The 15,662-nt window shown below is 54.5% G+C and overlaps 1 protein-coding gene across 1 annotated transcript in view; it reads left to right on the forward strand.

Moving 5' to 3' along the window:
• Positions 1 to 996: 996 nt before the first annotated feature.
• JAG1 (jagged canonical Notch ligand 1) overlaps positions 997 to 15,662 on the forward strand; it is a 36,174-nt gene continuing 21,508 nt past the window's right edge. The window contains exons 1-3 of the mRNA XM_004751569.3: positions 997 to 1,597; positions 2,028 to 2,333; positions 10,944 to 10,995. Coding sequence (XP_004751626.2) covers positions 1,517 to 1,597; positions 2,028 to 2,333; positions 10,944 to 10,995 — 439 coding nt within the window. The 5' untranslated portion in view covers positions 997 to 1,516. The remainder of the gene's footprint in view (positions 1,598 to 2,027; positions 2,334 to 10,943; positions 10,996 to 15,662) is intronic.

A 15,662-nucleotide genomic window follows, 5' to 3' on the forward strand; every position in this document is an offset into this window, starting at 1 on the left:
GTTAACTGCGAGGCTCGCCTCAAGGTGGAAAACAGCATCGGTTTCCACTGCCACCCCCAGAGAGCCAAGCTCTGCTGCAGGGCGATGGCGGTGAGACGGTCCCTTCCAGGCTCGACTTTGCCACCCAGAGAGCGGCTCGGAGGCCGCCTACAGGTGCAATTCAGGCACTGCGGGCTGGGCAGCCGGAGCCAAAGCCCATCAGCATCTCGCTCAGCCCCTCCCTAAACCTGAGCAGACCCCAGTGTGTCCGCCGCCCTCCCCCACCTAGCCTCTGCCCTGGCACTGTTTGGAAAAGAAGCCGGGAGGCCTCCGAGACTTTGCAGACTCGGATCGCGGAGGGGGTGGGGCGCGGCCGAGGCTTCCCCTCGAATCTGCGGCAAGCCTGGCTCCGGGAAAGTTTTTCAAAAGTTCCCAGCAGCGCCTGCCCAGGTCGCCTCCGCCGGGCGAGCAGACAGCGGCAAGCCCGCCAGCCTCGCCGCCGCCGCCGCCGCCTCTGCCGCTACTGCTGCCAGCAGCGCGCTCCGGGCGGCTCGCTCACTCGCGGGAAGCGGGCCGGACTCCCGGCGGGCAGGCCCTCCTCCTGGGGCGAAAGCCGCAGCTGACGCAGGCGGCTCGGAAGGCGGAAGCTGCCCCGCTCCGACCGCTCGGGCAGCGCCGCGGCGCCTACACCTGGGGCCCCGACGGGTGGGCACAGGCGCCCGGCCCGAGGCGTTCGAGGGGGCTCCTGGAGAGATACGGGGCGCCGCGCGTCTCTGAGCAGCGGACCCTAGCAAGTTCCTCGCCGCACCCTGCCCCCCTTCCCTCCAGGCTCAAAGCTCCCGAGGGCGGGGGTCCGCCCTGAGCCCTGGGACGTCGAAGCCGTCCCGCGAGTCCCAGAGCCCCCAGCTCCTTCCAAGTTCCTCCCAGTACTCCCCCTCCCCATCAACCAGAGGGAAGGGGCGTGTCGCGCCACGACACGCCCCCTCATGAATATTAATAAGCGCGCATGCGCCTGCTTCGCGCGCAGGGTAGAGGTGGCCAGCCCGGGCCGCTGCTCCCAGACGGGCTCTCCGAGTCCCTCGCCGAAAGCCGGGCGGGCACGCGTCATTGTGTTACCTGCGGCCGGCCCGCGAGCTGGGCTCGGTTTTTTTTTTTTCTCCCCTCCCTCTCTTCTTTCTAAGCAGCTGATCTGAAAGGGAATAAAAGGCTGCGTATAATCATAATAATAAAAGAAGGGGAGCGCGAGAGAAGGAAAGAAAGCCGGGAGGTGGAAGAGGAGGGGGAGCGCCTCAAAGAAGCGATCAGAATAATAAAAGGAGGCCGGGCCCTTTGCCTTCTGGAACGCGCCGCTCTTGAAAGGGCTTTTGAAAAGTGGTGTTGTTTTCCAGTCGTGCATGCTCCAATCGGCGGAGTATATTAGAGCCGGGACGCGGCGGCCGCAGGGGCAGCGGCGACGGCAGCACCGGCAGCAGCACCGGCCGGAGAACCAGCGCGAGCAGCGGCGGCGTCCCGAGTGCCTGCGGCGCGCGGCGCAGCGATGCGGTCCCCACGGACGCGCGGCCGGCCCGGGCGCCCCCTGAGCCTCCTGCTAGCCCTGCTCTGCGCCCTGCGAGCCAAGGTAGGAGCCCGCCGGGCCTCCCTCCCGGCCCGCCCTCTCCTTTCCCTCGCAGCTCCCTAGACGCCTGCGGTTGAGCGCCTAGAGCGGGCTTGGGAACCCTCGGGCGCCCGGCCTCCCGGCTGGGTCCTGCGCCCGGGAGGCTCCACCTGGGCTGGGGAAGCCCCGGACCTCCTAAGCCCCCCGCCCCCCAGGTGGAGCAAGGGGGCTGCGTTCTCTCCGCTCTTCTCCCCCGGGACAGTCGTCCGATTTCTCCTGCACTCGTGCATTTCATGCCCGGGAAATCACGTTTAGTCTTTGCACTGAGTTTTGCAAAATTATTTTCACTTGGCGTTGAGGGCTCGTCGGGGCGGGCGGGGAGGGAGTCGCTGCTTCCACCCTCGAAGAAAACAACTTTCCCCTGCGCTGACCTTCCTCCCTCCCTCGCCGGCAGGTGTGCGGGGCCTCCGGCCAGTTCGAGTTGGAGATCCTGTCTATGCAGAACGTGAACGGGGAGCTGCAGAACGGGAACTGCTGCGGCGGCGTCCGGAACCCGGGGGACCGCAAGTGCTCCCACGACGAGTGTGACACGTACTTCAAAGTGTGCCTCAAGGAGTACCAGTCCCGCGTCACGGCCGGGGGGCCCTGCAGCTTCGGCTCGGGCTCCACTCCTGTCATCGGGGGCAACACCTTCAATCTCAAGGCCAGTCGTGGCAACGAACGCAACCGCATCGTGCTGCCTTTCAGTTTCGCCTGGCCGGTGAGTGAGCGACGCGGTGAGGGAGGCCCGCCGCGGTCCGCACCCGCGCCTGCCAAGTCCCGCTCTCTCTCTTGCGAGAGGGATTAAAAGGGCTTTGGCTTGAAACTCCACGCTAACTGGAAAAGTCTTGCGGGGCGGGGTGTTAAGCAGCCGAGACTCCAGGGTTAGATCTCAGCAGGCCCCGTCTTCGAGGCTTTTTGCTAAGCGCACAAAAGTGGGATGCCCACAGGGGTTTGTGGGGGCAGAGCTCCCAGGTTTAAACTTGCAACTTGGAGGCCCTAGAGTGACCACCCCACACCCCACCCCAACCCGAGCTGGGAGTCATTACAGAAGGTCTTCGCTTAACCAATTAAACCCAATGCGCCGTGGAAGGCAACGCGGCGCAGCTTTGGCCTTCGAACGTCGTCCAAGTCGGCACCCTCCCTTTTCTCGTGAGCCGCCTGGAGGGCGGGTGTGTCTTTCCTGGAGGGTGTGGGGGAGCCTGTTTCCCGCTGCTCCCCGGGAGACTTTGGGGCGTGCGGGGACGCGCTCGGGGCTGGATGTAAGGACGCGGGGGCGGCCGCCGCTTGGGGCGTGGGGGGGGGGGTGTCTTTGGGCCTTGGCTGGAGCTGGGAGCCCGAGAGCCTCCGCCCCCTGCCGGCCCCTTCCTGCCCTCGCCCCCGCGCGGTGTAGCCCTTGTGGCCTCACTTCCAGCGGTTCCCGGGCTCTGGAACCAGCTGTGTTTGCAAACTTCCCCGGGAAGGGCGGGGGTGCGCCCTCGTCCGGCGGGCGCCCGGCCCCCGCTAGCCTCCAGGGGCGTGTCAAGGCCTGAAAGGGGCGGCCCACTCGAGGCGGCTGCTGAGCGTGCAAGTGCGTGGACCCCCACCCTGGGTGCCGCTCGAGGGCCCGGGCCTGGCGGACCGACCCTGCAACGAGGCCCTTGCAACATCCCAAACTGGGTAGAAGGAAGACGAGTGTGATTGCAGAATGGGAGGAAAGGGGAAAAGGCTGTGCCCTCTGCTCCGCTCCTGCTGTCCAGGAGGCGTGGCACGTCGCCAGGACTGGGGCTTGGCCCAGCCCGTGCTTCGAGGGTGGGCGGTTGTGGGGGCGGGGAGGAGAGGGAAGCTCGGTGCCCGGGGGGAATACTGTCCGCCACGTGCTCTGGTGGGGTGCGCTCTGCTGCCTCCTATCCGCGGGCTGGGGCTGTGATTCGCATCGCCAGGAGGGGAGGGAGGGGGAGAGTGCCTTGGTGCGTGCGTGTGTGTGTGTGTGTGTGTGTGTGTGTGTGTGTATCTTGGGGTGGCTCTCAAGGCCCGCATTTACTGGAACTGGCGTTATAAAGTGCCCTCTGCCGTGGGTGAGATAAGACAGTTATCGGAAGCACACCATTGAAAGGGACTTAGAAAAACCCACTGTATGTAGAGTTCTCAGAGAATGGAGGGCTGTGTCTGTTGTGGGATTGCAGTTTTACAAAGCGTGTTTATCTTCTTTGTTAATCCCCTACTAGGGAGAACTTTAAAGAGTCTGGCCACTTTTTAATCTGACTATGCCCAAGTTAACTGTGAATACTGACTGCCCTTGAACTTGTGTTTGGAGTTTAGGGGGGAAGGGGCCTGCAGGTGGTTCCACCCTCCTGAGGATCAGTCCGGAGCCCCTTGCTTTCACAAGACCATAAAAGGAATCTTATTAGTGATGTGGAAAAGCTGCAGGCCTGGCTGAGGCTCACTTTGGAGAGTAGGGTCAGAGGACCGCTTGGATGAGAACAGAGAGACTTGCTCCCTGGACTGGCTCTGGAAAAGTGACCTAGAAGGTGTGTCTGTCCCCATTTGACACTTGGCAGAGTCCTAAATGGGAAATGAACAGAAGCGGTGTGTGGGGCAGGAGACGATTGATTTGTTGGGGCTCTTCTGTGGTTTCAGGGCCTGCGGGTCACCAACCATGAAATAGACTCTCCGCTTTTCTAGAATAGGGAGACCACTGGGGCTACTGAGTGTGGTTCTTTTGAAGTTGGGCCAAATGCATGTATCACTCATAAATGAGTCTCCACCCTGTCCCCCCTTAAAAGGCCTGCTGTGAAACATAAGCCTCACTTCCCAAGAGAAAGTGGCGTTTAGGTGTATTGTTTTAGTTATTTTCCCGAGTGTGGTTAGAGAAACACCACAGTCTGTAACTTTCAAGAATGATTCCAGGGTGAGTGTTAACCGAAGTGAAAGCACTTAGGTATTGAACTACATAGAGCAGTTTCATTCAGTTTGGCAATTAAATATGAATAAGCATGTCTATTTAAAACCGACTTGAATAAGTGATAACTGAACTTGGTACAGAATTGAAGATGGAAAGACGATATGGGTTTTTTGGTTTGGTTTGGTTTGGCTTTTATATCAAACCACCTTGGACTTCCAGCCACGTGCACAGCTGACCCTTAGGCAGTCACAATCACTGATCGCCTGGGTCCTCCCCAGTGTGCTGACCATGAAAGGGCCGTTGTCCAGGGTGCAAGGTGGAAGGTCAGTTTAAAAGGTGGTGTAATTCTTGGTTTTTGTTGGGAATTATGACCGACTGCGATCAAACAACTGTTCGTGTCCTAGAGAGAAAGAAGAGGAAATGAGCTGTCACATTTGAAATCTAGTCCACATTCCAGTGTCCACGTGGGGAGCTCTCTGAAGGTGGGTCTGCCCATTGGGTAGTATCTGATTATGTTCCAGTGGCTGTCTACTGGCCCAGCTCCCGGCTCATGGTTCTCATTGGTGATTTCTAATCCCCATATCCGTGCTGTGCTCACAAGGCCTTGACTCGAAGCAACGGATCTGATTTATGACCCTCCAATCAGGGGGACCCAGTGATAAGAACATATATTATGGAAGGTAATTGGGCTTAACGGGAAGTGATTTGGGAATAACCATTTATAAGCCATTGAAATGGTTAAGTTGCACGTCCCAAAATTAGTGCTAAGTCCCGGTAGTACCTGCTTATTAAAAATCCATTAGGGCACTTACCAGTACCCAGCCCCCAAAGCATTTTAGGAACTGCAGAACCCCAGTTCGCTGAATTGATGCATTGCAGGCCCCACAGTGAAGTGAATGTAGAGAAACCTGGGGGGCAGTAGTTGACGTATCTGGTCTTTTCTTGGCCTCCTATCTAAATGGCATTGGCAGTGATAAAAGGCTGCTGAGAACAACTGAATTGTTCAGGGAAATCCAATGAAGTATTTTTTTTTTTGCATACCAGTGAGATGCCAACTTTGGCCCCCCATCACACTTAAGGCCTGATTGAACAACTGCCAGGGGTTTGGGTAAATGAGATGTCCCCACAAGATTCATCACAGGATGTAATTGACATGTTCCTGTCTGCATGCCCTCTGCTGCGTTTCTGGGTTCCTGCGCCTCTTGTAGGTGTGATGTGGACACATGGAGGGTGGAGGGATGGGGTTCTCATTGAACTGGCTCCTTTCTGCAGCCCGTCTCTACAACCCATGCAGACAAACGGCACCCAGGATTGTAAGTGCTCAGAGCAAGGGATTTTCCTCATGTGGAGAAAACCTCTTCGGCTCTCAGACACCTGTGTCAAATTAGAGTGATGAAATGACATGTCTGTATTGCAAAACCAGGCTTGGTTGGTGGGGGGTGCAGGGGAAGTGGGCCTGTGCTCACTTTGTGCTAAGTGTCTGCAGAATGGCTGTTCCCCAAATGAAATTCCCATTCAGGGTATTTTGGTTTCTAATTCTTTTTTTTCTCTTCCAGGTGTAAAGTGCTCTGTGTTTTCTTCCTTCTTATTGTCTTGTTTCTTAGCAACTTATTCAAACCTCCAGTACTTCTATGCATTTGTGACCCACCAACTGCACACCTATAATTCTACAGGGACTTCACACATGTGTAGAGAACAGTGAAGCTTTTGGCATACAGGCCTCTGGGGTGAGGAGGAACGACAGCAGCCTCTCTCAGGCTTGTCACTGCCCTGAAAACCAGCGATCTGAATACTGCCTAAAATCTTTATAGCAAAGAGGGGCAAGGGACGCTTTGGGTAGAAGGTGTGTGGGCTGGTTTAGCATGGAAGAAAAAAATGTTACTCATGAAGAAATGCAGCCAAGGCAACAAGGAGCCTTCCTGTTCCTGATTGGGAAATAGGGATGCAAACGGAGGCCATGACTGGCTTCCCAGCAGCCACCAGCCCATCGTAAAGGGCCAGCACTTGGTTCCAATGTCCGGCTTTCCAGATTATGCATTCTTGCATTGTAACTGATCTCTGGATGTGCCTGTAGTTAGCATGGTCATCCATAAAGGCAAATACTCCAGAGCATTCCCCCTTGATAAACTTCTCTAAGTGTGTTCCTTCTGATAGAAGGGACACTTGGCTCCAGCTTTGAAATACACTTAAAAAAAATTAGAATGAAATACATTTGACCTACTTTACGACTTGAGGAAGATGCGTTAGGATGCGTGGGTAGTGAGGATTCTTGCGCTTTCTAGAATGGTGGTAGAGGCAGGACGGGGTTCCGCATTCAAAGTGCCCCACCTTTAACCTGGTTTGTGGTGCTGAGTGGCAGCTTTGGGATCTCCTCGCTGGTTTCCAACCAAGGAGAGGACTGCCCTGCCCTGCGGCCCTTGTTTTCATGGTGCCCGTGACATTTGTCACTGGGGCAAGGCTGTGTCTGTGCAGGGAAGAAGTTCTGCAGTGTGGCTCCCAGTGGTGAGAAATGGTACATAAATAGTCAAACACTCCCGAGTCCTCTACCAGCTCAGCCCAGTTTTTATGCACTTTTGGTAAATAAGTAGAAAGGCTTCTTGTTCAGGCTTGCTCTGTGTGAACCGGACGGTTGTGCTTGGCTGGCTTCTCGGTATTCTATCTATTAACCTCGCCACCCTTTTGTAACTGGTGCATTTAATTATCAGTGGGATGCTTTTCAAACAGGTAAGGGTAATGATGGGAAAGGGGGTGGGGGCATCTCGTGGAGAGCCTCCAATCTGGATATGAGCTGTGGGGCCCCCTTGGGGAGGCTTTGAGGTGGGCTTTCATGAGAAAATCGCCCTTTGTAACCAGATCGGACTCTATTGAAATGTCAAGCCCCCCAGACTAAATTGCTGTCTCTGGCTGAAGTCTCCTGGGCCTGGCCACTGTGGGGCAGTTGTCCTTTCTTCAGGCCTCCCCTTGCCGCAGCCGTGGGACCCGGTGAATTGTGCGGGCGGGTAGGCGAGTGAGCGTGCGCCCACCCGTGCGATCGCCGAAGCCTTTATTTCATACGTCTGTGACCGGAATATTTTATACTGTGGCCACCCAGACGCAGGCAGGACAATAGCGTGGCCGAATTGACTGAAACGAGGATTACAGAGAATAATGCAGCCTCTCCAAAAATACTGCTAATACAGGGCCCGCGACAGGAAGCGCCAGTTGAGTCAGCAGAGCGCAGGGCCCCTGACCAGCCCGGGGCCGGGCCGACCGCCTTGCACAAAGGGCTCCCCTCCCCGCCCCCCCCCCAGGCACGGCGGGCACTCCCGGAGCGTGGGCTCCTCGGCTGCCGCACGCGTGCCGTTTGGATGGCGGTTTGTTTGTGTCCATCAGCTTGGCAGGAATGGCAGCAGCCTCTTCTTGGGGCTTGGTTTGGCCGCCACTGTTGCCAGGAAAAGGAAGTTCCCAGCTGCCAACACAATTACCTTTGTTTCTTACATCCCCCTTCTTAATGTGGCAATTAAGTGCTTACCACTCTGCCCAGTGCCAAGGTAACCGCCGCCTGCCCGCCTGCAGCCGCACAGCCCCAGGGACGCCTGGAGATGCCTGCGGAGCCGGAGGCCAGGGCCCTCCTCTAGGTAAAAGGCCACGGCAGTCCTCTCCTAAGTTGTCCTGAGAGCTGGCCGTGCCTCTTTCCTGCTGCACCAGCTCCCAGACCGGCTCTGGGGCCGGATTGCCCTGGGCCTGGAGGTGTGGGACTGGGGAGGTGCAAACCCACATGCAGGTTCTCTTTGCTGCTCTGAGGAGACTTAAGAAAAAAGAGGAAAGCAAGGGGCCTCTCCTAGTCTTACTGTGGTAGTGGGAAACCAAGAAAAAACCAGGTATTCTCTATTTGTGTCTTGTGGGCGATAGTTTTGTATGAACTGGTTAAGTTGGACACCTGCCCATCACCTGGCCTGGCACCCCCTTTCCAAGCCCTTGGGGGAGCTGCCCAGGGGCTTGGCCTCTGCTGGGGTCAGATTTGCAGTGACCAATTGGGGATGACATGATCCTAGCAGATTGCATCTGATTTTTCAGCCTGGTTCTGGCCTAGTAGGATGGCATAAAGTGCATGGTCTGACTCTCCCGAGTCTGGATGCATATTCTGGGATGTACAGAGGTCAGGCGTGGGCCTGGGAAAAATTAAAGTTCCTAGCAGCTAATAATCATTACCAAATTATCTTGATTGTTGATCTATAGTGTGGGGATGGAGTGGGAGGTAAGAGAGCCTCCTAATAGGGGCCTTGGAGGGAATCCTTTCTTCTGAAGGCTGGGTGGGAAGACTCCTCCGGCCCCGGGAAGTGAGGCCCAGAACCAGAAGCCCTTCTCAGAAACCAGGGAGAGAGATGGTCAGGGCATCTTGCGTATTTATTATTTTTTGGCAAAGCTGGAGCCCCCAGCCCTCACCCCCTTGTCTACCTCTGAGAAAGCCATTCACAGGAGACCATGACATTTGGAGTCCCAAGCTCTGTGCTGCTCTGTGTCCCTTTTTTCCCTTAAGGTTGGGCAGTGTTGGTCAGTGCCTCCGGAGGTCTTCCTGGCTCAGGCAAGGAGGAGTCTGATACACAGCTTGGTCTTTCAAGCTCTTTTGCAAGTGCTGGGGGGTGGGAGAGAATGCCTCCTCCTCTGAGCGTGAAGCCCAGTCCTGGCACGCCTTCCCCTTCTGTGGGGATTGTGTCTATGACACGTTGAGTGCTTGTGCAAGTCTGTCAGGACTACGGGTATCAATGCATTTAATCAGAGGATTAATTACAACAATACGTGGAAGTGGAGAACGTGGGTCTCGACGTGGCCAGCGATCCAAGGGCTTAATGATACAGAATCAGCCCCACATCTGGCCTCATTTGGACTTGGCTCTCGCCTCCAATCGGGAGAGAAATGTAATTTCTTGCTGCTCTCCGGGAAGAGTCCTGTAATTTGTAGTAGGTCCCAGGAAACTTAGAGGCTGTAAATAAGGTGTAACTTTTACTAATAAAATGTTAACGACGACGACAATGAATTTGGACCCCAAACAGGAGAGGGCTGGGTATGTGCCCTGGCTTGCCTGGTTTTGCTTGCTTTTCTGAGCATTTTCCCACAGTTATCAGTGAACGAAATGGAATCCTACTCTGCTTTGAGTATGAAACATATTTCGGCTGAATTCCAAGGCAGGGTCTATCACAAGATATTTTTATATTCGGAGACAACACGCTGTGTTTCTGTGTGAGCCGTAAGCTTCCTAGAGTTATGAATGAAGCTTCTTTTTTTTTTTCACCCCCTTTTGCTCCTTTTTTTGCCTCCCCTTGTAGGTGCCTTCTGTTGGTGACAGTGTTTCTGGCGGCGGGGTATTATTTGAGTGAAGTGCTCAATGTGCTATTTCCGATGCATTGGTATCTGACGGTGACAAGAGGGACACGGGGGAGGCCTTTTCTCCCCACCCCACTCCGATATAGTCCTCCAGTGCCAAGATAGCAGGTTTATTTAAACCCTGGTGTTCTGTGAGACTGACCTCATTCTAAATTACAAACGAAGATTGGAGTAAAGCGGGAATTTGCTAATGGCTTGGATTTGTGGGGGTGGGGGGTGGAATTCTGAGATAAGCCTGGAAGATAAAAGGTGCCTTCAGTATAATAGCTGGCATCCTGCCAGTGTCCAGGGAATTTGTTTAGTTGGTGGACTCTGATTATGCCTGGAATGTTAGATCTTATTGACAGATAAGCCCATCAATAGCTATAACCCATGGGTGTGTGGTTATTTCTCCCTTTTGTACTTTTGTCCCCAGAGTCTGTCCCCCAAGGACCCCGAGTTAGGTCGCCGCCTTTGTCTTAGTCTCTTTGCACTTACCCCCCACCCCAGCTTCCTAGAGTCACCTGATACTTGTGGGAGCTGAGATGGTCTCGCACAGACAGGGCTTTCAAAGGGGTTCTGAAAAGGAAAAGGGGGCCTCCCTAGGGACTGCCCCACCAGAGTCCAAAGTGTAACCTTAGCAATACCCGGCCCCTCACTGAATTACCCCCCCCCCCCCACCCCCGCCCACAGCTGCAAATACCTGGTTATGTTGGCTTAGAAAAAATTCGTGTGTGTGTGTGTGTGTGTGTGTGTGTGTGTGTGTGTGTGTGTTTTTCCTCATGCACTAGAGTTAGGGGCCTGGAAAGTTTTGGGAAACTGTAGAGGGTTCACCTATAGGGAGGTGGTATCTCCTGATCATGACTTTGGGTTGCTTGCATAAGATGACGATGACCTACCGCAGTGGGGCCCTGCCCAGCAGAAGGAGTCAGCCTGGGGGTGGGTGCCAATGAGGGGAGTGACCTCCGTTCCACTGAAAACGGAGTTTTCATTTTGGCTTCACGGTTTGGTTTGGTGAGGTGTGCGGGGGAGGTCGAGCAAGTAGGACATTTGGGAGCCGACCCCTCTTTCTGACTACTAAGCTGCTGTTGTTCTGTGTTGCAGAGGTCCTATACTTTGCTTGTGGAGGCATGGGATTCCAGTAACGACACTCTCCGTAAGTATCCCAGCAGTGGGCTCTTCTCCGGGTGTGCCCTTCTGGAAACACTGTGCTTGGAGTATGGCAGTGTCAGAGTTGGATCTGTCTGCTGGGTGCTTCTGAGGACTTGGACCACTCGCTGCTCTCTGCGTCCATCCCCCCCTCTTCCCCCCCCACCCCCACCCCCACCCCCAGGGCGAACCGCTCTGAGGAGTCCTTTCCACAACCTCCCCTAGAAGGTCCGCCTGGAATATTAAGTGGCCGGGACAGAGTCCCAGTTAACTGAGTCCCTGAATATGGGGCCTAGATTATCTTCAGGATAGAGATCTTAATGGTTTTACAACTTTAAAACCTTGTAGACTGCGAAAGGATCGAAAGGATCAAAGTAGTGACTTTTTAAAAGTCCATTTAAACTTTAAGTGAGTGTTTAATCTCTCATCAGAAAGATGAAGCCCACAAAGGTGGTGCTGGGCTCTGACTCTAACTAAAGACCGACCTTGAATTTCACTTGGTGGGCAGGTGAGCCTCTAGCTGGTCTGCTGGGGGTTTCTTTCCCACACTGCGCATGGCCGCCCTTTCATTGAAGTGGAGTCCCAGAGCCTCACAGTCTCCACGGCTGCCTTGCTCCCCCCTTGTGAAAGAGGGCAAGGGGTTCAGGGCGGGTTGCTTTTCAGAGCTGTGAGGGGTGGCTTTTGGTGGGGAGGTCACAGAGGGCGTGTCTGGCAATGGCAGCCGCCTGGCTTACCAGGGGCAGTCTTTGCTCCTTAACTATGACTCGAAGACGCTTTCCCTCCCGCGCCGAAACCGCACGCTTCCCTTTTGCCGGCAGGATCTGGACGGCTGTCCTGGGAAAACTTGATTCATACTGAAATCCCTTAGTCTGCTTAGGAGGAAGGGTTGATCCAACTCTTTGTCTTTGCCCTCCTCTGAAGGTCTCCTCCCTTTTGTTTCTCTACCTCACTGACCCGTTCTTTGTTTTTGCTGTTGATAACATTTCCCCTCGTTTTCTCCACATGCCTTTTTTTGTTTTTTGTTTTTTGTTTTTAAAGGGGATCCGAGAATGGGGAGTGCCCAGAGTGGGCCCACTGAGGGCTTGGTACTTGTGAGACAGGCTGCTTTGGGCTGTGTCTGGCTTGTCACCAACCCCCCCCACTACCCCTCCCCCCAACCACCCTGGGGCCATGGAATTATTGCTGAGCCCCAGTGTGCCTGAGGCTCCAGGCTATTTGGGTCACTCCTCCTGCTTTGACATCTGAAGCCCAGATCTGTGGACTTCCTCTCTGAGGGGCACCCCTGTTCCACTGTGGTGTGGTGGGAGGGGAAGGGGGTAACCAGCTGCGGTTGGTGGCCGATGCCAGTCAGAGTCCCAGACACATGTGTGTTCTCTCCACCCTCCCCGCCACAAACATTGGAGACGATGTGAGCCTGGTGTCGCTGTGACCTCGTTACAATGGTAACTAAGCATTGGGAAGATGGGGGCTGGGGAGCGGGGGAGAGAGATGCTTCAGATATTCTGGTGCAGACATGCTCTTCTTCCCTTCCTGCTGAGATGTTAAAACAGTCTGGTCTCGTGAACATCCTTGGGATGGATACCTGGCTCCTGGCAAGAGCTGGCTCAGGATACCTGTGAGGGTGTGCAGGACCCCTAGCCTCTGCAGGGCCCTTTCTGGGTCTTCCCTCACCCCACAGGTCAGGTAGCTAGCTGTGCCCCAGGGCAACTGGTGCCTCTCCAGAGCTGCTCACGGCTGCTGTACTTTAGGGTAGCTCTGTTTGGGGGTTCTGGGGCATCTCTTCACTGGGGAGGCAGTCAGCAGGTCACAGGAAGGACACAGGAAAGAGTTGGGGTAGGGAGAAGGAACTTTCAGACCTCTACTCTTGAAGAAAGGAGTTGCCCCAAACCCCTGGAATGCCTTTGCAGGTCCTTGAAGCTCTCTTTGGGAACCCCAAAGAGGAGGGAGCGGTTTATCTACTGGCTTAGTCAGCCTCTCTTTTTACAGTGCTTCCAAAGGATCTTGAATTCACGTTCAAAACCATATTTGGCTTCTTCTCTCTCCAAATTAGATCCTGCCTAGGGCCCTTCATGGATGACTGGCACCAGCATTTCAACACCTAGTACCATGAGCCAGAAAGCTGGAAGACACCCTCTTGTACTTCCCTTTCTCTGAGCATCCATGTCAGATCTACCTCCAGGTTCTGAACAATCTTCCCTCCAGGGCCTCACTGGAGTCCTGCCACCTCCCACCATGTCCCCTGCCACTGTGCTGGTCCAAGTCACCATCTGCTGATGCCCAACCTCCTATGGTCGTGGCTGAATTCAGTGCCTTCATATCTGCTCTGGCCCACCTCCACTGCTTTCTCCAACCTTTTGCCATCCTGGTCTTTCCAGGGCCTTTTCATTTTTTAATATAAATATGATTGACCTACAGTATCCTCTGTTCATTTCTGGTGTACATCTTGATTTAATTTGATAATCAACTTCCCTAAGAGAGCCACTTGGCAGCTTCCTGTTGCTCTTGGGACAGCTCTTTGTGTGGCCCAAAAGACTTTGCACAGTTACCTTTTTTCCTTGCTAGCTCCATCCTACGTGCCACATTGACCTTTACCATATCCAGATTCTGGTCCTATCCTACCAGTCCCTGTTCTGTCCTCAGATGCATCCTCCTATTCTGTCCTGCTGCAGGGCCCTTGCACATGCTGTTTTCTCTTCTTAGAATGTTTTCTTATTACTTTTACCCTCTGTCCCTCCCATGGGACTGTATTCCATGAAGACAAAGGCCAACGATGTGGAGCAACCCAGTTGAAGTTGGCTGCTCTTTGGGGGCCAAATTGCCAAAATCCTGGCTTCAGATTAGAGGTCGAGCCCTGAGTGTTAGGATGGAGAATTTCTTCTCACATGGGCTCTGCAGAGAGGGGCTGGCCCAGGTGAAGCCCAGGTGCTGTTCGTGTGTTAGAGTATGTCTAAGGCTGGCCTCCTGGCCTTCGTCTCTGCGATCATTTCTCTTCTTCTGTTTCAGAGTTGCAGTAGATAAGGGTACAGATTTTTCAGTCTCCCCTAGGGCAAATGGTGTCAGTTTGTTTGTGGGACGGCTCAGGAGATGCATCAACACAAATAAGCTTCCTCAGACCAGGTTTTCCTCGACCATGCTCCCGTCCTAGGTTTCTGGGTCAGTGCGGCCACCGGGGTTGTGCTCTGACTTACCTCATTACCATCCGCCTTGGCCTGCGAGGCTGTGGTGTGGGGGCCTTTGTGCTTCATCTTCACACAGCTGAAGATCACAGGAGGGTCTGCTAACCTCTGTTTCCAGTCATCAAGCTGGATTCCCAAGTGAACTACCCCCTCCCACCCCAGCCCAGCCCAGATGCACCTCTATGCCCCAAGCTGACAGGAAGTACGATTCAGGTGGCGGCAGCTTGGAAGAACAGGCAGCAGACATGATCTCTGTGACCCAGATGCCAGAGAGCGTGTCCCACACCCCTGACTCCCTGCCTCTGGGCTGCTGGGAGAAGCCTGCCACACAGCTGCAAAGTTAGTTCTACAGACCTGTTAGCCACATGGAGGCTTCAAGAACGATTGTTTTCATGTTTCCTAGACCTAGGCGGAAAGCCTACTGAACTACGGTGAACAACCTGTTGGCCTGTGCCTTGAGGATTGCCCTGGACTCGCATCTGGGTTGTTTGTTGTTACCTGCCCCAGAGATGCTGGAGGCCTGTGAGCCATGTGTTTAAATAACTCCTTTATTAAGATCTCGTAATCACATGGTAATAGCTCGCTACACTTCTTAATTGAATCAGCAGAGCAAACACACAGTTAATGGAGGGACATTTTTGTCATTCTTTGGCCTGTGTTTATTTGTAAAACTTACTTCGGAAAGCGTTATCTGTGAGTGGTTCTGTGCGTGCTGGGGTGTAAGTCTGCAGGTATGTGGGCTTGTTCAAGGCTTGTCCTGCCCACACGACAGTTAAAGCCGGAGGGTGAACGCCGGGGCGAAGCTGGGAGTCGTGTGGATGGAGCCCCTCAGGAGCTCCTCCTCCCCTGGTCACCTGTTGGCTTTGCATGACCTTGTAAATGAGCGCAGGCCCTGGGCCTAGAAAAACAGGGGTGTGGGTGGGTAAGAACCACAGATGTTGTGAGTAGGTACTAGTATGGGCTCTCTGAGGAGGCCTCGCCCCTGACGAGGCTGGAAAGGGTTGCTGCTGGCAGGCTTAAGAAAACAAACCCCAGATCAGGCTGCGGTTCTGACTTCGTGCCTCGCTTCTATTCACATCCCTCCCCTGGACTCCTGGCACCGGGCATCTGTGTTTGTGTTTGTACCTGGCTCTTCTCTCAGACTAGATGACAAGGGACCTCAGGGCAGGACCACTGCCTACTCCTCGGGAGAGCTGGCTGCCCGAGCTCTGGGTGTGTTCATTCTCAATAGGCACCTTTGAAGGAGCATGACTTGGCTCAGAAGAACCCCCGAGCTACCTGTCTCTAAACTGGGGTGCGTTACTTTCCTTCCTCTGCCCTCTGGGCAAAGGTGAAAGGTGAGACGTATCAAGTCTGTGGCACAAGGGCCAGCTGACAGTAGCAAAGTTTATCATTCTTCCTAAAAACTACCCCTTGGCTTCCAGTAAAGAGTTGGGAAGGTAGACCAAGTCTTTCTAAAGCAAGACCCAAGACTCTAAAACCAGAAGAGCAGGCTTGC

The sequence above is a fragment of the Mustela putorius genome, unplaced genomic scaffold (assembly GCF_011764305.1).
Source record: "Mustela putorius furo isolate JIRA1106 unplaced genomic scaffold, ASM1176430v1.1 tig00000874_pilon_pilon_pilon, whole genome shotgun sequence".
Classification (NCBI taxonomy): domain Eukaryota; kingdom Metazoa; phylum Chordata; class Mammalia; order Carnivora; family Mustelidae; genus Mustela; species Mustela putorius.